Source organism: Brachyhypopomus gauderio, chromosome 3, assembly GCF_052324685.1.
Source record: "Brachyhypopomus gauderio isolate BG-103 chromosome 3, BGAUD_0.2, whole genome shotgun sequence".
Taxonomy (NCBI): Eukaryota; Metazoa; Chordata; class Actinopteri; order Gymnotiformes; family Hypopomidae; genus Brachyhypopomus; species Brachyhypopomus gauderio.
In genome coordinates, this window is record NC_135213.1 from 19,202,153 (window position 1) to 19,224,038 (window position 21,886).

The 21,886-nt window shown below is 40.3% G+C and overlaps 2 protein-coding genes across 6 annotated transcripts in view; both read left to right on the plus strand.

The window, feature by feature from the left end:
• The first annotated feature begins 1,538 nt into the window (after positions 1-1,538).
• On the plus strand, positions 1,539-8,754 carry tubgcp2 (tubulin gamma complex component 2). Of its 2 annotated transcripts, XM_077000026.1 has the most exons (18): positions 1,539-1,678; positions 2,116-2,282; positions 2,445-2,573; positions 2,671-2,847; positions 2,944-3,103; positions 3,690-3,897; positions 4,176-4,375; positions 4,565-4,754; positions 5,085-5,230; positions 5,340-5,520; positions 5,641-5,821; positions 6,056-6,228; positions 6,527-6,655; positions 6,918-7,038; positions 7,186-7,329; positions 7,728-7,856; positions 8,084-8,247; positions 8,352-8,754. In XM_077000026.1, exons 2-18 carry the CDS (start codon positions 2,133-2,135, stop codon positions 8,425-8,427), a joined length of 2,658 nt encoding a protein of 885 aa, XP_076856141.1. In that variant the 5' UTR covers positions 1,539-1,678; positions 2,116-2,132; the 3' UTR covers positions 8,428-8,754. The 2 variants fall into 2 exon arrangements, with proteins under 2 accessions (XP_076856141.1, XP_076856142.1); XM_077000027.1 differs by lacking the exons at positions 8,084-8,247; positions 8,352-8,754 and having other exon boundaries at positions 7,186-7,402.
• Positions 8,755-10,048: 1,294 nt separating this feature from the next.
• myof (myoferlin) overlaps positions 10,049-21,886 on the plus strand; it is a 34,284-nt gene continuing 22,446 nt past the window's right edge. For 3 of the 4 annotated variants that reach the window (XM_077000031.1, XM_077000028.1, XM_077000029.1), the window contains exons 1-17: positions 10,049-10,279; positions 11,326-11,381; positions 11,599-11,690; positions 15,015-15,123; positions 15,346-15,439; positions 15,931-16,064; positions 16,194-16,322; positions 16,461-16,523; positions 16,742-16,792; positions 16,912-16,942; positions 17,025-17,140; positions 17,365-17,491; positions 20,220-20,323; positions 20,427-20,495; positions 20,583-20,626; positions 20,947-21,029; positions 21,269-21,304. In XM_077000031.1, the coding sequence (XP_076856146.1) occupies positions 10,192-10,279; positions 11,326-11,381; positions 11,599-11,690; positions 15,015-15,123; positions 15,346-15,439; positions 15,931-16,064; positions 16,194-16,322; positions 16,461-16,523; positions 16,742-16,792; positions 16,912-16,942; positions 17,025-17,140; positions 17,365-17,491; positions 20,220-20,323; positions 20,427-20,495; positions 20,583-20,626; positions 20,947-21,029; positions 21,269-21,304 (1,426 nt within the window). In that variant the 5' untranslated portion in view covers positions 10,049-10,191. The remainder of the gene's footprint in view (positions 10,280-11,325; positions 11,382-11,598; positions 11,691-15,014; positions 15,124-15,345; positions 15,440-15,930; positions 16,065-16,193; positions 16,323-16,460; positions 16,524-16,741; positions 16,793-16,911; positions 16,943-17,024; positions 17,141-17,364; positions 17,492-20,219; positions 20,324-20,426; positions 20,496-20,582; positions 20,627-20,946; positions 21,030-21,268; positions 21,305-21,886) is intronic. The other variant, XM_077000030.1, reaches the window with a different exon arrangement.

Below are 21,886 nucleotides of genomic sequence, written 5' to 3' on the forward strand. Positions count from 1 at the left end.
TGTATGTGCAATTACATGACATTAGAAGGACTAATTTCCTGTGCAATCAATCTTTGGCTTGCTCTTAGGCAATAAAGTGTTGAGTGGTGTTCCTTTCTGAAACTCTGCAGACACATTCATGCCTCCAACCACAGGACTCTGAGCTATAACATTAATATGATGAATCTTCTTGCTCTGGTAATAATCTTTTTTAAGTCCACTGCGTTCTACGTACCAGACAAATGCATAAATCAGACAATGTCAGTACATAATAGTAGAACATTTTATCTAGTTCTGTAGAGAGTGCTTATTTCAAATACAACTACCAGGCCCAAAACAAATAAAAGTAAATTGAATGACCTGCAAAGTACCTGCAAAATAAAGCAATTAAACTCAAACAATTACATACTGCATTGTTGAACTAATTTGTTTCTAGCCTGCAGTGTTTTGCATTCATTATCTTTTTCTTTTTGTTCCTTTCTCTTTTATTAACCTTAATAATAATAAAGTGATTTATGTTCCTTGTCGTGTAATTTCCCAGTAAGTAACTTACCAAGAACACAAGGAAATGTAAAAAGACACTCCACACTGAAAGACTGCATCATAGTTAAGCAGTCATCAGCTCTATCTTCCCTTGTCTGCATTTTTTAGACATAGTTTATAGTGTGAGCTGACTGGATCAGCTCATTTGGAGGAATCATGTGGGATTTGGAATGGATTGGTGTGTTGGCACTGACGGCAGTGGGTCATTAATCCTACTGAGGAGTGTCCCTGGTGGCAGTGTGATCCGCTGGGTTCTACTCACAGCTCACCACTGACATGCAGCCTGACAATGAAGTTAACAGTTACAAAAGATGCAAACCTATACAATATGCTTGCCACAGCACACCAGAGTTGCAAATATGTGATATACACATATTACACAGAGAAAGAGATTAATATTAACTTTTTTAAATGCACTGTTTCCCAGTGTCTGAAAAAACATTGCCATATTCAACTTAAAATGACCTAAATTGTTTTTGTGATTGATACACTTCTATTCCATAAAATACAATCTATGAAAAACTACAAGAGTCATAACTTAAAGGAGATCATCTTATGAAATTGCTGTAAAACTGGATTCATGCCAGCTGCATAGACCAATGGGATAAATTAATCAAAATGTTTCCACTTGGCAACACAGAAATACATCCTTGAATGAGGCATATAAATATTGTTATTAGCATCTACTGATTGTAGATACCATTTATCACTGCAGATAACTTTACCAAATATGACTGTAATAGGCCTAGATAAAGCAGAGTATCATCAATCATCACTTTTGTTCTTTTTGTTTATAGCTTAGAAAGAACCTATTTTCACTATTTAGAAGCGGAAATCTTGCTAGAGAATCTTTATGAGAGGCTCTGATTTATCTTCATCTAAATCCTTGTTAATTTAATTATTTTATCAATTACTGCTTGATCGCCCACGCATGTGTATCGTTGTCCCTGTGTCAATAAACAAAATGTGTAATTCTTTTTTCTTGTGCGCAGAGATGCCTAAAACTTTTATTTTGTGATGAGCGCGCTTTTGGCGGTACTTCTAAAATAGCTAACTAGTTTCTAACTTCACATTAGCAACATCACTCGTGTGACAGTACCTGCGAGCTCCTGCAAGCGACCAGCTGTGGTAGTTATGTTGACCGTGTTACACCAAGGTAACGGTAGTTTTCCGTACTTATTTCAACTGCTAATCTCAGATAGCTAAATGTATTTAAATTAAGAATTAGCGTTCAGAGAAATGTGGCTAACCTAGCTAGCCTATCGAGACCTGTTTTGACTTACGGCGCTCTGGCTAATGCTAGTTAGCTGTGAACACAGAATATGTGGTTAGCTGTGAACACGGAGCGGGAGACTACGTGTGCTGTATTGGGTGGGTAGCTGGCCAGGTAACGCCGGCACACCGTTAGTCATCCGATAAACTCGGCTAGCCGGTCTAGTATTGATTTTGGGTGGCTAGCTAGCTGTCTAGTTAACTGACATTGTTGTTTAACTGACATTGATGCTTTGGTGCGCCATCTCCCGATGCCCCGTTCATCCAGCTGTCCAACTTTTAGGTTCCTGGTGACACTGACGGTTGTTTCCCTCACTGCAGGCTACTGATGTGAAGAAATGAGCGAATTTAGGATACATCACGATGTCAACGAATTGCTCAGTCTCCTCCACGTCCGAGGAGGCGATGGGGCCGAGGTGTATATTGATTTATTACAGAAGAACAGGACTCCTTACGTTACTACAACAGTGTCTGCACACAGCGCTAAGGTAGGTAAGACTTTACCGTAGGAAGTCCAGTTTAGTACAGTAGTTGTTCAGTCCAGAAAAGCATGAATCCAAAAGCATGCTGGATGCGTGTTTAACCTATTTGGGATTATTGTGAAAATTGTGAATTTATTGTGAAAATATTAAAATTATGTCCTTTAACAGGTGAAAATTGCAGAACATTCGAAAACACCTGAAGATTTTTTGAGGAAATATGAAGAGCTGAAGTCGAAAAATACACGTAACCTAGACCCACTAGTGTACCTTCTTTCTAAACTCACTGAAGATAAAGAGGTATGTTTTAAGCACATTTCCCTGAATTGTCATTTATTATGAATAGTTCATCCTATTGGGTTGTTCTGTATCTACCTGAATGATTTGTTTTTTCCAGACTCTGAAATGCCTGCAACAGAATGCCAAGGAGAGATCAGAAATGTCTGCAAATGCAGCGACGAGCACCATGACGTCCTTCACCATTCCCACAACCAGCACAAAGATGTCGATGCAGGAGCTGGAGGAGCTGCGGAAAAAGCTGGGGAACGTCACAGCCAGTGCCAATGTTCCACAGGTGTGAACTTCATCAACACACTTTCTGGAAAAAATGAACCTCTTCTCATTTTAGAATCTTATGACTACTGACCAAGTGTCCTTTGTCCTTTTGTAGTCTGCTGAGGTGACTCGCAAGATGTTAAGAGACAGGCACAACAAGAAGAACCCCACACAGACTATTCCCGTGTTTCCAAACTGGGTGTATGACAGGCCAGCACTGATTGGAGATTTTATCACTAGCCCTACGCCAATGGGAGATCCAGTTGTGGCTATTGGTAAGCCCAGGAGGGTTCTGTGATTTAGGGGGTTGTACAGACGATTAGTGTGTGGATTATAGCTTGAAGGATCTATGGAAAGTTTTATAGTCAGTTTTATCAGCTTTATTGCTGTCTGCAGTTTAATCCTATTTAACTAATACACACATATGGATTAAACATTAGGGGAAAGATGTATATTCTGCATATTCATCTACAGTATGTTTACATTACAGTATTGTTAGAATAACCAGAATAGATGAACTTTTATATATGGCAAGCTCCTCTTACCCAGATCTTAAATTTTGCTGTGCTAAGAGACATTAGCTTCTGTTCGTCTCATAGTCACACTTGCAGTCATAGCTAATCCATCAAAATAGCATGGACCAAGTGTACCAAAATCTCACTTCTGACTTGTTGGCTCTAACAAAGTTGTAATATTTAGTGCAAAAATGTATTCATTTACAGACTTTTACTCATTAATATGTAAAATTGTTATTCATATAGCTTTCCTTTTAAGTTTACTACATAATTTGATTGATATACATGGTCTTTCATCCTGAGTATATAAGCTGTACTACAACCTGTAGTTCTGCTATGATCTCAGGTACAATGCCCCTGGCTGTCCAGGAGCAGGCCCTGGTCGAGGACCTGCTCTACGTGCTCATTGGAGTGGACGGCAGAGACATCATAGCCCAGCCGGTTCTTGGCAGACAGTGTCGCTCCTTTATAGTAGACCCTTCCCTGGATATGTCCATTAAGGAGCTTGTGAACCGGATATTACCAGTGGCATCCTGTTACTCCACTGTCACACGGTTAGTATCGGTGTTTAACTGATTGGAGTATGTGATTTGAAAACAGTATGTGATTTGAGACAGTATTGATGCATGTTTTATTTTATACATATTATTTGTGGTAGCTAAAAAAATAGAAAGCAAAGCCAAGAATTTTTCTTTTACTTCCATGGGGGGAAAATCTACAGTAATAACAACAAAAAAGCAGCAAAAACAATAACATAATGATGTCGAAAATGATAGAACGTATCGTTTTGAGTTTGAAATCTCAAAACATCTGGGTTTGAATGCTCTTTCAGCTTCACGGAGGAGAAGTCCTCCTTCGAGTATGGTCAGGTAAACCATGCACTCACTGCGGCGATGAGGACCCTGATGAAGGAGTACCTCATCCTGGTGACCCAACTGGAACACCTGCACAGACAGGGCGTGCTCTCCCTGCAGAAGCTCTGGTTCTACATCCAGCCCACCATGCGCACCATCGAGGTTTTGGCCTCCATTGGTACGTCTGCGCTCACAATGACTGGCCGATATCAGATGATGTGTTTGCAGTCTGGGGGAAAAGATTGTTTTTTCTAAAATAACATAGAAAGACATTTAAAGACTTTAATGCTCACATTGACAACAATTGATATAAGCCAAAGGGTTTGATATACTAGGTGATTATGTCCCTTGTATTTTCTTAATGCAGCCACTTCAGTGGACAAAGGAGAATGCATGGGTGGCTCGACGTTGAGTCTGCTTCATGACCGGACCTTCAACTACACTGGGGACAGCCAGGCCCAGGAGCTGTGCCTGTACCTCACCAAAGCAGCCAGCGTCCCATACTTTGAAATCCTGGAGAAGTGGATATATCGGGGAATCATCAAAGATCCATATGGGTACAAAACATCAGCTAGTCCATATCACCTTGGGTTACAAGTGTCCAAGTCCAGTCCTTGGAGATTACTGCCCTGCAGAGTTTCAGCCCTAATCTAACATGAAGCTCTAAGGCTCTATGAAAGGCCTTGACTTAATTGGATCAGGTGTGTTAGATTGTAGTGAGAACTACACTATGTGGGGATGTGGACCTCCTGAACCAGACTTGGGTATCACCTTGTAAACCATTTATCCAATGTTTCCCTCATGGGAAGTCTGCGTGATTGTGTGCATGAGTTGTCATTTTAGCAATGTTTGCCCAAATTCTGAATGGGATCCTCCTGTTGTGTAAGTGAGTTCATGGTTGAGGAACATGAGCTTCAGAAGGAGAAGATCCAAGAGGACTACAATGACAAGTACTGGGATCAGAGATACACCATCGTCCAGCACAAAATCCCATCCTTCCTCCAGAAAATGGCAGATAAAATACTAAGCACAGGTTGGTCTCACAGTGCAGTTACTTGAGTATAATTTCAAGTGAAATTATATTGTTTTTTATTGTTCAGAAAGACCAAACAGAGTTTTATATTAACATTTTGTTCTCTCAGGAAAGTATCTGAATGTCGTGCGGGAGTGTGGACGTGATGTAACTTGTCCAGATGCAAAGGAGGTTCTCTACACTCTGAAAGAGAGAGCTTACGTGGAACAAATAGAAAAAGCTTACAACTATGCCAGTAAGGTGCTGCTGAACTTTCTTATGGAGGAGAAGGAGCTGGTGTCTCGACTGAGGTAAACCTTTTGCATGCTAAACAGCGTGACATTTATTAGCAGACTGATTGTTTCAGCGCGTCGCAGACAGCAGGTGGCTTTGGATCGGAACAATGGGCCCTTTTCTCTCCACGTGTTTAGGTCTATTAAGCACTACTTTTTGATGGACAAGGGAGATTTCTTTGTGCACTTCATGGATCTGACAGAGGAGGAGTTGAAAAAGCCCGTGGATGACATTATCCCTCCTCGGCTTGAGGCCCTGCTGGAGCTGGCTCTGAGAACCAGCACCGCCAACACGGACCCCTTCAAAGATGACCTGAAGGTCTGCTGCTCACGCAGATTTGTCACTGCCTAAATCTCTTCCTAAATCACATTTCAGTAATTTAATATTCCCCACATTATCATTAACTATTAGACATAATACACGACTGCAGGGCTTTTTATAAGCCTTGGAAATGGTCCATGAAGTTCACCAACCGTCGTCAACAGTTCATTTTTGTACCTGTTCAAAGTAATAATGTTGTGAAATGTTCAAGGTCTTCCTGTTGTTCCCTAGATCGACCTGATGCCCCACGATGTCATTACTCAGTTGCTGCGGGTCCTGGCCATAGAGACCAAGCAGGAGAAGGCCATCATCAACGCTGAGCCCACTGAAGTGTCTCTGAGTGGCCTGGAGGCTTTCTCATTCGACTACATTGTCAAATGGCCGCTGTCACTCATAATCAACCGGTAAATGGCCTTCTACTCTGTGGTGTCCAGTCCATCTCCACTGCGTTATGTATCAGTAGAGTACCGGTATATGTCGGAACAATGGCTATCTGCTAATCGTGTCTATTGCTGACCAAAGCAGGATGGGTCCCCCTTTGAGTCCTGGTTCCTCAAGGTTTCTTTCTCACGCTCTAGGGAGTTTCTCCTTGCTGCCGTCACCTTTGGCTTGCTCACTGGGGGCCTGGACTCTGACATATGTAAAGCTGCTTTGTGACAGCAGCTGACCTTTGACTTCTGTTGTTGTTGTTGTTTTTTCCAGAAAAGCATTGACTCGGTACCAGATGCTCTTTAGGCATTTGTTTTACTGCAAGCATGTTGAGAGGCTTCTCTGCAATGTTTGGATCAGTAACAAGTCTGCCCAGCAGTACTCTCTGCACTCTGCTAAGTGGTGAGACGACCATGTTCCCTCCCGGTTCACGCTGCCTCCCTGCATTGCCACACAGGCACAAAACTACACGTTTTCTGAAAGCATGGGACATGAGCCATTTGGCTTATTTAAAAACAGCGTGGATAAAGCTGATGTGTGTGGGGAGGGCTTCTGGAGTGCTTGACATTCATACTGATGATGATGACGTTTCATTTGATGAAAAGGCTAAGGGATCGCAGTGTGCTGAAAACACCTTCCCGTCTCCTCGTATTCTGAACTGCAGGTTTGCTGGGGCGTTCGCTCTCAGGCAGCGCATGCTGAACTTTGTGCAGAATATCCAGTACTACATGATGTTTGAGGTCATGGAGCCAACGTGGCACATCATGGAGAACAACCTGAAATCAGTGAGGCTGAACAGTCCTATCTCTCATAGCTTCGTTAGACCTGAACTGCGACTATTTTCAGACACTTCCTTTTGTGGTTTTCTTCTAGAACTTAATAAGGAAGGAAGAAATGTCACGTTCACGTGTTCTTGTTCTTCATCTGTGCAGGCTTCTAACATTGATGATGTGCTCTGCCATCACACAAGTTTCTTGGATAATTGTCTGAAGGACTGCATGCTGACGAACCCTGAGCTCCTCAAGATCTTCTCCAAGCTCATGTCCGTCTGTGTCATGTTCACCAACTGCATGCAGGTGCAAGAGCGCACACATTGCTGAAGGTTGTCTTTGAACTGGAGGCAATTTGATGATCAAACAGCTTTACTAAGTAAATGTAATTAAATAACATTTTAAGGGTGTGTGGGACTCTGTAACTTGGGCGTAGTTACAAAATACGATATGAAAAATCATACAATATGATTTTCTTTGTGTTTTGAGCCAGAACTAATACTGGACGGTTAAGTACCCCAGCTGGTTTGACTACTGAGTGACAAAACTGGGAATGTCCAGCGTTTTTACTGTTAGCTGTTCAGCCTGACGTAACGCAGTCGTTGTTATTGCAGAGTCACTAACCGTTGTTGGCGTGCAGGCCTCGCGGTCCTGCCCAGAGTTGACCACGTTCTGTTCTTCTGTGATCTTTGTTGCTGCTGCAGCGGTTCACCCAGAGCATGAGGATGGACAAAGAGATGGAGCGTTTAACTCTGGAGCACGGCACCATGGACGGCCCTCCAACGCAGAGCGAACGCACCGAGGAAACGGAGAAGAAGAGGCTGACCTCCAAGGCACGTGGCTGTTAGGGCTTCAAATGTCACAGCGCTAGGAATCACAGCGCTAGAGTAGGATCTTGGATTCATGTTTCTGGATAGGCCAAACGTAGCATTAGCACTACGTTACTTTATAAGCAACATTTTATACTGAAATGGATGAAATGGAACCTACGAGGCTGATATTGATTGTTCTATCTATCTATCCAACTGTCTTCTTTATCATCTTCCTCCCCCTTCTGCAGTTCTTAGCCGAGCATGTAGACTCCTTACAGTCAGACTCGGGTTTCGAGGGCACCATCAGTAAGTTTGACAGTAACTTCAGCACCCTGTTATTGGACCTGTTGGACAAGCTTAGCATCTACAGCACCAACGATTGTGAGCACAGCATGATCAACATTATCTACAGGTGGGTGAGCCCTTCAGAGACACGCACAGAAGAGCCTCCCGGCACAAATCATATAGGAAACATCTTCTGCCGTAGTTTATTCTTTTTTTTTCGTATTTTTTCAGGCTGGACTTCAATGGCTTCTACACTGAGCGACTAGAGCAGAAGGCCATTGAGAGAACTCAAAAGGCTTCGGCATAGATGCACAAAAGGACAAAAGCCCACGAGAAACAGCAATAAATAGCTTCGTGGCATGTTCTGTAATCGTAATAAAAATAAATCCCTGAAACCTGTTAATGGATGTAAACCTCTACTCATGCTCAGTGTTGTCAAACTGTTTTTTAATGTTCTGTAAATATTATCGAATAGCTGAATTGCCTGATAGTTTGATGTCTTTCTGCAGGATATATAACTTGTGTTCTATTGAAAAATGAGCAATTCACATGGAAGAAAATGTTATTTATGAGTCACATATAAAGTGTTTTCTTTTTTTAATGTCATTTCAATAAACGTGACAGATTTTTTTTTCATTTGCAGTTAGTAAACATGTATTTAAATGTATGGGGTCAGTGTGTTGAATTAAAGGTTTAAATCATATTACAAAATGTAAACACTACCAGATGGACAATCTTTCCTGGGTTGGTTTTTGTTAACTTCATCCCCATGTTCCTCAGAATAATTACATATGAGGCAGGATGAGGAATTCATACAACATTAGGAACATTTGCGGCACCTGGTTTGCAGAGGTATTTAACACCTGTGATGCCTACTCTGAAAAACTGATTAGGTTTATTAGTGTGCAGGGTTTTTAATATTGACATGGTGTTTATTTAAGAGCAATACAATTCACCAAAAACATTTGGCAAAAAATAAGCAGTTTTTGTGTCTACCAACTGGCTTAAAACAAATGAAGCGGAATCAAATGAATTAATATAAACACACATTCATAGTGAGTGAGAATTGAAAGTACAGAAAATACTTGGAAAAGCTCTGATATCCCTTTACCCATCATCTACCCCATTATAAAGATGATACTAAGTAATCTAGCATTGAGGCTACTCGTATGTAGCTCAGCCCCTATACAACAGCCACCCGTGTGTGCCGAGTCTGTTCTCTCTACGAGCTCACCGCAGCACCAAATCAGGAGACCAGAGTTGTAGTCAGAGAAGCACAAGTGTATTTGTAGCCATGGGAAGGTATTTGTAGGGGTGAGGTGTGTGAGGAAAGCTGTGTGTGTGTGTGTGTGTGAGAGAGAGAGAGAAGTTCAAAGGGGCCATAAGGGAAGTTGGTACAGAACAGTTAGATGCTACCGGTTATCATAAAGTCAAGGGGCCATGGGGTCATCGATTATTATGAAGCATCAAAACAGGGGCCAGTTCAGGCCTGAAATAAAAATGATAAATGATCTTCATCCTAGACTAACAGAGATTTTATTCTAACAAGTTTATTAGAATAGACTTTTATTAGTGACAGTAATAAACTACTTCCAGAGGTGCTATCAAAGGTGAGCTCATTGATATAACAAGAATATTTATGCAATATTTTTGACGTTCACTGTCATTGTTCTAAAAGAAAGTGCCACCAGAGGGAGTCAGGGAACAGTGTCACCAAAAACGTTATTTATTTATATTCATGCGATGCTCTGGAATGCATAGCACACGTTCTACACTGTATACATTTTAAAAATCGTATAAATTTTAGTGTTAGTTTAAAAATGGGTTTCTTAACAAATACCATTGTTGGCCTTTTTAGGTGATTGATCAAATAAAAGACCTAGGTAGCCTGTCTGATTAGACCAGGTAGGCAGCCCGATGCTTTTGTGAAAATCCACACCCTCCTCTGCTCCTCAAACCACCCTGCTTGAAACACCGCACACGCATATGCTTGATTTAGCTTTACAGCGGAAAGTGGTTGAACTCGAAATATTTAACTATCATGATAAAATAAGAAAACCACTTTTCAGTCATGTTGCGTGTTGTTGTTGAATCCGCTGCAAACATTCCTAAAAAGAAACTTGGAAATCCGGACCCCATTACATCGATTGTTTTTAAAGGTAAATATTTTAATCTGTTTAATGGCAGAGGCTGCATGTTTGTTTTTTTATAAAGGCTGTTCAAGGTGTATTTCAGTTTTGGAATGCATGTGAACTTAATTTTTTAATCGTTTTATTTAAGAATGTAGCAAAGGAAAAATACAAGTTACCTTTAGAAATGTAATGTAACTTATCGGCGTGTATAGCCTCTGGGAGCATACCTACCTTGTTAGGTCCAGTACCCATGTAGGAGTGTATTTTGTGATGACTTATAAGATGACAAGATAGCTAACAGCAAAGTAAAACACATGCTGCAAAATAATGTTAAACACGTAAAATACGTAAAATATACACCACCAAGTATAATAAGTGACCAATTATGTCATCTAGTCCATAGATGTAGGCTAGTACTACTTTTTAAGTCACTTCTGTGTACACAGATATTGAACTGATGGTTCTGTCATTCTCTAATGTTGTACCTTGTTACCTGTGATATATTTCATTATTAATTTGCTTTGTGTATGTATTATAATCCATATAACCCATTATACCTATTATAGCTATTGACTATCTGTTTTATAGCTTATGTGGTACACACAGAAAACAGTTGTACATCACCATGTAATGATCACAATGATTCACTGGAGAGAATGGATGGCTAACAATGATATATGCATGCAAATGTGATTTCTATCATAGAACATAATGCGAATCCTCACACACTAAAGATAGATTTGTCCTGTTCTGTGAGGGAGACTCACTAATCTGGAAAATATGCCTGATGGGAAATGACTTGTGTGATGGTGTTATAGAGGCAACACATGATAGCAACACTCCAAACATTTTGTCTAATGATTTTTGCAAAGACTGCATCTTTTACATGATGTAGGCTACTTGGTGAAAATGTCCTGCCCTGCAGCAAAACTATCTTTTGACCATTTGTCTACATGCCCAAAGTTAATAACAAATTATAAAGTCCCTTCATACAGTATAATTTCTGTATGAAGTTAAAAGTAACTTAAAATGTTTCAGTTTTCGCTTTAAAATACAACTCTTTTATTTTTCAGGTGAAACAAAGAAAACTCAGTCTATTAACAGTGAAGTCAATCCTGTCTGGAAAGAGGTAGAATAACACTGGTGCATATTTGCTTAAAAGTGAACACTGATTAGTTCTTGGCTGTAAAATTTTAATATTAGTGATCTGTTGCTTTTTCGCTACAAAAAAAGTATTTGTAAAGAGTGATGTGTTTGTAAAGCGTAATGTCTTTGTAAAGCGTAATGTCTTTGTAAAGAGTGATGTGTTTGTAAAGCGCAATGTGTTTTTTTTTTTTATTCCATAGACACTCGAATTTGATTTAAAAGGCTCCTCTCTTGATTCTTCTTCCTTCATCGATGTGATTGTAAAAGACTATGAGACCGTAGGAAAAAACAAGTAAGCCCTCCACACCAGTGTTCAGCAATACTCTATTATTATGGCTCAAACCTAGCATGTTGCTTTGTAGCTATTTTGAGGTCTGGGCCTCACCTCGTCAAATCGGTTGCGCTGCTACTAAACACTATATGACACCAGAGATCAGAAGTTAAACCCTCGGTGGTAAAGCAGAGTGACTGTAATGATGTTGCACCATTGGCAGATTAATTTTAAGCTCTGTGAAGAGATTCTACAGCAGAATGTTAGGGTGTTTGTTTGCTCCAGCACTCAAAGGGGGCTGGTCCCTGCAGCAGCAAAACAAGGGGAGCAATAGTGGCTTGGGCAGAATGTTTTTTGAAAATGGTAAAACCTAACATCAGTATCTTTGAAATGTGGTGTGATCTGAAATAGGCATTTTAAGACAAACCTTCCCAAACTACACTTAAGATGAAAATATTTTGTGTAGAAAGCATCTAGATTGGTAATAAAGGAGGTAATCGTACTTATATATAAGGCTTCTATCAGTGACATCATTTGTTTAAACCATTTGTTAAATAAAGATAAGCCACTGCCATGTTTGTAGTTTGTTAAAGATAAGTTCACATTTTAGGAGACATTCTTATAAAAATACTCTACAAGATTATAAATAGTTCACAAAATCTTTCTTGCAACTGTGCAGAATAATTCAGATTTCAGATGAAAATTTAATTGGGCCATGGGAGTCTTTGTAACCTTAAAGTAACTTGTGTGATTCCTCCTGAGATGCACGCTCATGTGAAATGTTTCAGAGATCTTATCACTAATGCACTGCACACTGAGATTTACCATGTTTCTCTCACTGTCCACAATGAAGGAGTAGGAAAATGTTGCATAACCACTATTTTTAACAGCAGGTTTTTTGACATTAACGTTGGCATTTTCAAGAAGAGCAACATAATGGGAAAACTAGAGACTGTCTCAGGCTTGTCTTAAGTCTGCATAGTTGATCCCACACAATCAGTACTCACACCCTCAGAACCACGTTCAAACTTGCACTGCAGTCGTTCTACGAGGACAGGGAGGAGTCAATGTCTGTCATGTTGGACAGATTAGAATTAAGGAACCCAACCTTGAGTAGACTCAAATTTTTCATATTAATCCAACAATATTGCTACATTTACACATGCAATTTGTGGTCTCTCGGTCAAACTGTTTAGAGAGGATACAACCATTGGCAGATACCAATACGAATTCACTGAATCATGTAGGGTGTAATAACTGCCCAGGCTCTGTTCAACTATGTTTACTGAGGTTTAGTGGCATGGAGATCATATTATCTCCACTGAGTGATTCAAATCTAGGGGAGGACATTGCTGTGTACACTTTTATTGTCTGGAACTCTTGGTATGTTCTTGCAACAAGGCAGTCAGTCATTAGCTCATTATAGTTGATGGAAAAGCATAAACACGGAGAACAGAAACGAAAGAGCAGCACATGGTTCTTTGTTGGCACAGTACCACAATGTAATTGCCAAGTTCAGGGTGTTGTAGATATCTGGGTTATCTAGAGTTCTGTTTGCTTTAGTCTGTGGTGCACCTTTCTGAAATGGGAGTAGTCCCAAGGTTTATAGTCTCAGACTAGAACACATGGGTGAAACATAAAGATCCTCAACTCCTTCAGACCAATTCAGTAGTGAGAAAAGCTCACGGTTATGATAAACCACACCTATGCCCTGTTTATCAAAGATATACTAACATTTCTTTGAGGTCCTTATCAATAACTCTTTGGTCTTTTTTTGGGAGTTCAGCACTGTGCTGTGACCCACTGGAAGCAGCTTCTCGTATTACAGATTACTAACGCATCAACATTTTGGCAAACAGTACTGGTATGGAGGCGAGTGCCTCACCAGGTCCTCCTACATGCCCGAACATTTCAGACGTTTTTTGCAGTAACTCTTTCTATGCTACGTTTTACCACATTCAGTCATTGAAGTTTGCAAAACTGAAGTAGCTGCTCGTCTGTGGCACAGGTCTGTATCCATAAGAACCAGTTATTTAGAGGACAGTGGAAGGTTCTACCAGGAACTGCCTTAGGTTAAGTGCCTGTGACTATGCAAGAATGACACTGAATTATATAAAGTGTTTGCATTTGAGGGTGCAGTCAAGACTTTTGCCAACACTGACATGGATCAGTGTTGCTAGGGATGGGCTGGGATGGCAACAGAGGGCTCACTCCAACATGCCAATGTTACCAGGAGATTTTAGTGTCCTAAAAATGTCCTCAATCCAGTGTGCAGAATACATTCCAGGGTACATTTTTAAAACCAATGGGACCGAAGAAAAAGAACTGCAGTAAAACAGTGTTTCCCCATCTTGAAGATCTCCACACAGTCTCATGTTTTCCTTACTCAGACATCCCTGGTTCAGCTTACGAAGGGCTGGGTAATTGTATGACTCAAAGTAATAGAGGGTGAGATGGGGCAGTGGAGTCTGGAAAGTTGTTAAGATAAAGTGCATTGTCAAACCCAGCAGCCATTCAACCCTTCACACATCCTCCTTCATTATCCTGTTCCCTGCTGGACTTCCACCAACAGTTATTTCCTGGCACAGAGCCATTAAAAACTGTGCATCCGGATAGTGGCACTGGATAAATATTAGATAAACAAGTACATTAAAGTGTATGCTTGGGATAGATCAGCATGTTTGTATTCAGTCAGGGTATGACGAGCATAAGGCGGTGTTTGCAGTACTCCCACTCTACACATAGTATTCCACAGCAAACAGTTCCTCCCCATGGCCTCAGTGTAGGCTGAGGGAATGCTCAAAAACACTGATGGCGGATGGTGGACTGGTGAATGCTTCCACAGCTGTGGTAAGCTAGGTGGATGTGTTTGTCATGGGAGGAGGTCTCCCTTTTACCTGACAAGCGAGTGAAATTGTGAAATACACAAACAGGGTTTCTGCAAGGGCCTCTGGCTTTAGCTCACAATACACAAAGAGGGTTTCTGTGAGGGCCTGGCTTTAGCTCACAATGGTCTCAGTGCTTCACTTTCGCGCACTGGCGTGAGTCGCCGCCTGGTTTCTAACGTTTAGGGAGTGCTGATAGCGACAAATCTCAGCTGTTTCCCTTTGGCCTCTGTGTCCGGACTTTTGAGCAGACTGCAGGGTGTTTCCTCCTCTGCCTCATTAAACACGGCCAACCTGGCCTTGACTTTAAATATACTTAAAAGTTTATCAAAATATTGTGGTGTTCACTTAATGTATTGTCTCATGGTGTATTTCCTCAAACATATCTGGCAAGATCAAAAAATGTTACATGTGCTTCTGTCATAGATTGTCTCTTAATATTGTTTAATTTTTATTACAGGTTTATTGGTTCAGCAAAAGTCTATTTAAAAGACCTAGCAAGTGGTCAATTGAAGTCACTCCCTTCAAAAAATGTGGCTTTAGTTGATGAAAGTGGGCAGAATATTGGGGTAAGTGTTTCTGACTGCCCCCTCCCCCACCCATATCTGTTTGATATTAAAGCCCACACTCTTGTTTCACTTCCAATTCCAGTTGCCACCTCCACTTAGGAAATATCTTGTCAGTAAAGGCAAACATTTACAGATAATGTTTTTAGTTCCATATAATTGCACATTTCTAGTTCTGAACTGGTAAATACAATATTTTCGTCTCCAATTGCACTGCTTGTATAGGCCACAATCGATCTGGTTATTGGTTATGAGCCACCAGCAAGTGCTATTCCAAACCCGAATGATCCGCAGGGTGACAGTGTGGCAGGAAATGCAGGTATGATGTCTGTGTTTTTGTCTCCACGTGTCTCTGTCTTATGTAATTAGTTTTTCTGTGACCAGGAAACATGTTGAATATATCAGCTCTTTGTGTTCATAACAGCCATAATGCTGTTTGAAATGCTGTTATACAAGTTTTCAACAAATCCTAGTGGATAATTAGACCATTCTCTAAGGAGAACGGATCCACTATCATATATTTACTGACAGTGTCTGGTAAAGGTTTTATTTTCATTCCATTTCACTTTCCTTGTACTAAGTTTCATCACAGACTTGTGCTACTCATCTTAAATGATTTTTACCTTGTTAGCTTGTTTCCATGGCAGCAGGGATAATGTAATTGATTCCTGCTGTGACATTTCATTACATGATTTTACTTCCAGCAGAAGTGGCATGGACTCATTCCACATATCCACAGTCCTTTGGCTTGTTTTGACTGTGTACATGGATGTGTGGTGTGTGTGTGTTTATACGTGTACCATTGATCAGGTGGGGTTGGTGGAGGAAATGAAGACCTTGTTGATGGGGGGGGTTCATCACCCTCCGCTCAGGCCAACCAGAGGATCAGGCTGAGCGGTAGAACAAAGAACCGGCCTTTATCCAATAAACCTCAGGATTTCCAGGTACAGCAGGTTCTGTATGATGCATGATGGGTTTTAGTCCATGAAAGCTCTTCCTGACTGTAATATATTTTTATTTCATCTGCTTTGTTGTACACACTGTAAAAGATCCATGTTTCTTTCATGATCAAGATCCGGGTCAGAGTCATTGAGGGTCGCCAGTTGCCAGGAAACAACATCAAACCTGTTGTCAAAGTAAACTTATGTGGGGAGACCCACAGAACCCGCATCAAAAGAGGAAATAACCCTTTCTTTGATGAGGTACCAACCTTTTATTCACATATTTATCAGCTTTCTGAAAGGTTAGATTTCACTACTGTGTGTAAAGGCTTTGCCTTTTTCATGGTGTTTGATTTGTTAAAAATGTGAGCTTCTGAATTGCTGTCAATACTCTTTCAGATGTTCTATTACAATGTACACATGCTGCCTTCAGATCTCTTTGATCAACATATTAGCATACGGGTAAGTAAAAATGACTTTTTTGGACATCATATTTCTAATCTCCTTATTGTAATTATGATTTGCATTGCATAATATAACATTGGCACATTTTATTGTCTTTTACTGCTTTACATGATGAATAATGATATTGGATATATTATGTGGAGAACCTTCAAGGTGTACAGGTTTGTACGGCTATGAACTGTGTGAAACAGCAAAGTTCTGTTCTCTGCCTGCAGGTGTACAACTCCTCGTCCCTCAGGGCTGACAGTCTCATGGGAGAGTTTAAGGTATCTCCAGCTAGTCCCACTCTAGGCACAGTCCCACTTCTTGAACGTATTCATTCAGAAGAGATTTCCAGGTTGTGATATGAATGTGCATTTGCTTGCCTCTTGTTTATTTTTCTCAGATTGATATTGGCTATATATATGATGAACCAGGTGTGTCCCATTTATTCCTCATTGAACTCAATTCACTGTATTAAAAAAATGTTCTTTGCTAAAAGCTCCATGTTCACCACAGCTCACTGCATCATGAAGAAATGGCTCCTCCTAAACGACCCCGATGACTCAAGCTCTGGAGCAAAGGGTTACCTAAAAGTCAGCATGTTCATTGTTGGGACAGGAGATGACCCCCCGGTACGCTGTCTGTCTCATGTTGTCTGCACAAGCCTGCACTCCACATTCATGCTCTTCCATAGACTTTGAACATTTCTAACTTTAAGAACTGTAGAATAATCCAAATGAAATCAAAATTCCAAGAGTTTTGGTGAGGTGCATTAGGATGCTTTTCCCTCACTAATCGTCTCGTTTTATGTTGGTTACACTGGGATCGTTCACGGCATGCTCACCTGATTGGACAGGTGGAGAAGAGGGACCAGGACCATGATAATGATGATGTGGAAAGTAACCTACTCCTGCCTGCTGGGGTTGTTCTGAGATGGGTCACACTGCAACTCAAAGTGTTCCGCGCAGAGGACATCCCTCAAAGTAAGCCAGTTTGATTAAGCCTTTTTTTATTAAGACCTGGGGGGTATTCCACAAAGCGGGTTAAGCAAGAAAACCGGGTAAGTTAACTCAGAATACACGGAAACTCAAGGTTTTCCATTCCAGAAACCGAGCTTAGAGAAAACCTGAGTCAGTTACTATAGCAACTTATGCTCTGAAGCTAACCTGCTCGCTGGCAGGTTAACTTGGACCTAAACATGAATTACAAACACGTCATCATGACGTGTCCTTTCCTCGAGGATCATGTGGATATTAAAGCTCAGTTTATTCACCGAGCTCTTCGTCGGAAAGCTCAGTTTATTCGCCGAGTTCTTTGTCGGGAACGCCTTATAAAATCCCGAATAGACATAGGCCTACTATCCTTTTCAGATTCTTTTTTAATGAACGTTATCGTTTTTCAGCACAATACATTACTTACATCAATAACATTATTAAGCGTCACATTTAAAATATTACACATCGCGGATCAGCCCTCAATTCTCTCCAGATTTTTATACATCGCTCTTCGTTTTTTTGCTAGTGGAAGTTTTTTTTATAGTGTAGGAGATGCGGAACCTGTCAGCAAAGCTACTGTATGTCGGTCTGTCCGAAAAGTATGTCTGGCATTAAAATGACTAGTGCCCAGTTTTGTGGTGTTTCCTGGGCATAAGCCAGTTATGGACATCAAAGAGGAATTCCACAGCATTGTTGGTTTGTCTTTAATTCACATGGACAATAAAGAAATTAAGCAAAGGAGAAGCAATATATAACGAACTTAATTCCATTTACATTTTAAGGATTTCCTAGAGTGATAGAGTGGCTGCATTGATGGAACCTATATACATGGGTGTGGTAGTGGGGGGAAAAGTGGAAAAGTGGACCTGGCTACCCAGTGCCCGAGTAGGGAGAGGGGCCCATTTTGCTCATGTGCCTCATTTTCTGGCATTTATAGGGGCCCAAGAGTGTACAGGGCCCAGAATTAACTGCTACTCCCCTGCCTACATATACTACCTATTACAGCACCATTAGAACATGAAGGTGATTACATAAACAGAAAATCCATCCATAGCATTAATGTACAGGTACTAACATTTATAATCCTTAAAATGAATAATGTACTTATCTTTAATGGTAACAAAAATAACGTAGCTATTGTAACTGACCATTCTACCCATCAAGATCATATGTGATGCTTCCCACCTCATCACAAATGTTGAAGCCAGATGGCCAGGATCCAAGTATGATTCCACACTGTACAACAAATCTGAACAGAGTAGGCCTGTGGTAGTTATGCTAGTTGTTCACATGCAGTGTAATAGTTAAATCATTGTAAACCCTAGTGCGATTATAGGACACTATGATGGCCTCCTTCATGGAGACAGAGGGTGTCCCTGCCTGTCCTATACCTCATGACTCCCTATTCAGATTCTGCATCTGGACCACAGTCCCACTACAATCAGGCCCACAGCAAAACCAGGGCAAGAATTTAAATGACCCTAGGAATCCTCAAGGCCAGGTTCCAGTGCCTGAAGGAGGTCAGAGTTACCCCTGAGAGGGCGTGCCACATAATAATGGCATATGTGGTATTACACAACATTGCAACAATCCAGGAAGAGCGACAGCCTACCATCTCTGACATGCCCACAGATGAGGAACCTTAAATGCATGTGGGTGACAACAGAGATGGTGGAGTTGTCAGAGACTCCATCTGCAATCACTGCTTTTCACATTAAATCATGCACCACCACCACCCACCCCACAATCCACCCTGTACCCTTTTAATATACATTACAGTCACATTCACTGTAATGTTTCATTATTTCATTTTTCCTGTAAATAAATATATTTTAGAATATATTTTAAGAATGAGATATAGTTATGTACAGCCATACCACTTTGTACTATATTCTTATACTTCATTTTTATCTGATGCCATGTGTGTTTCACACCACTCAGATTAGATCTAGAATTAGTAAGTGTTCAATTAAAACAAATATTTAAAAACTCAATACAGTATTATAAATGTGGAGAATATAATAATATAATCGCACCCTTCTGCTAAATATAAATATATAATTTTCACTCACGCATTAACTCTGTTGGCAATTTTTTGACATGCTGACTGCCTTTCTCTAGCAGCTACCGCAGTATTACATTTACGTTTAATAATATCTAAATATTCTGCATACGCAGTCATTATTACTTCAAGCTACAGTGGTGTGAAATACGATGCTCGGCTGATTTTCGCGTTTAAGTCCATGATAAGTCCTATTTATCTGCGCTCCATTAAGAATGCCTTTCATAGTTACGCGTGAACGCGCTTCTGTCTGGGTCAACCTACTCAAAGTTGAGCGACCCTGATTACTTTAACTCCGATCAGCCGTTTTGGAACCGAAAACTCTGAGTATGTCAGATCGGGGTAAGACAACTCAGAGTTCAGGGTTAAGTTTAGAGTTTGTTAACCCCGCTTTGTGGAATACCCCCCTGGTGTTCGTTTTTTGTTTTGTTTTGTTTTTGTTTTTTTTGTTTGTTTGTTTTTTTAACAATTTGAACTTTTGGATACCTGACATATACTTAGTTGAAATCAATTCTTTACAGTTCATTAAAGTTTTATCTATCTCTATATTTTTGTTTTTATGAAAAGATTTTGTTTTATCTGGGAACTGATCCACATCTTTCACATTGTGTTTCAGCTTGTATCTTTACTTGTGTATGGAACCTCTCTTTCTAGTGGATGACTCCATTGCTCAGTCTCTGAAGGAGGCATTTGGAGGGGAAAGTAATAAGAAGAACCTGGTGGATCCATTTCTCGAGGCCTGGTTTGCTGGCAAGAAGGTAATAATATTATATAATATATAATATTATTTTTCCACATGTGAAATATTTAGTTATTGTGTCTCTTATTTCTAAAATATTGTGTTTTTCCCTTTATCATTAGCTGTGTACAAAAATAATCGAGAAGAATGCAAATCCTGAATGGAACCAATTGCTTAATCTACAGATTAAGGTAATATTTACAGGTGACATTACATAACATTAGAATTTTTTGTCCTTTGCCAATAGTTCAACAAAAATCATTTTCCTCTATCTGCAGTTTCCATCCATGTGTGAGCGACTCAAGCTGACTGTTTTTGACTGGTGAGTTCCCCAAGTGTTCCATATCTGGTGCCATTTGTAGAGGAGACATGCAAATGAAGCTGCACGTAATTGCTTCTTGGGATTCTGTCATAAAGCACCGGGAGCCTGAGCTCACATGGACATTTGTTAGTGCTGGGTGGTTCCAGCATGAGTCAGAACAGTGCAGTCCCACCCACTCCCACAGTGCATTCTTTGGCCAGACAGAGTCCACTGGGGGAAGCTGAAGGGAAAATCTGAGGAGAGACATGTTGCTCTGGCAGTGGTGTGCTCTGGGCCATTTAAGATGACTGTGTCTCAATCCCTTCCTCCCCCCTCTGTAGGGATCGCTTGACAAGGAACGATGCCATAGGCACCACATACTTGAATCTCACACACATAGCGTCCTCTGGTGGTGAAGTTGAAGGTATGGCATGCAGTGAGCTGCTTGAAAAATGCATACATAATTAAAATGCTTAATTCATCTTTCAAAAACTCTTGAGTAACTCTGGGATGTTTTCCTCTCATATGTTATTGTTATGTGTAATTCAATGTTAACATTATAAGTTGGTTGAAACTTTGACATGTGCCCATTGTGGTGATCATCTTTTTTTCTTCTTTCCTTCTTTTAATGACTTAAATGTTTTGTTTGTTGTGCTCTAATAGAAGAACATCAAGGAAATGGGTTTCTAGGAAATAAAGGTTAAATAGGTTCACCTGTTTCAAGCTTTTCTGTAGCACTTTGCATGCTGCCCTTGTTATTATACAATGTGAAACTCATTTTTGTTAGTCATGAAAATAATGGGTTTGGTTTGTTTTTGTAGTTTAGGTTAAATACTATTACCATATACCATATAGTCCACAAAGGTTTACAGTTGGACTGCAGCTGTGTTAGTCCAGCATGCAAGCCCATTACCCATTATACAGGCCCTAATGAAATGTGTTTCAGGTTTGTTGCTTCATACTGATTAACCTTCTAAATTAAATGTCCTCTTCAGATAAGGACAATTGGCCATAAACCTTAACCATCACGTTTTTTTTTCAGTTTCAGAATGACACAATGATGCTGTTGTTTTGCATGCTGTTTTTAACATCCTCAGTTACAATGGCACTGCTGTGTTGTGCTAACACCTCAGCATGTGAGGCATTTAATGTACAAGCTGACACAAACACAAAAACCACACAATATCTCTAGGAAAATAGATATAGTGACATGCATTTGAAAGAGAATATGTCAGGTATTTGGTTTCAAATTGTTAATGTCAGTGAGTCTTTATAAGCCAC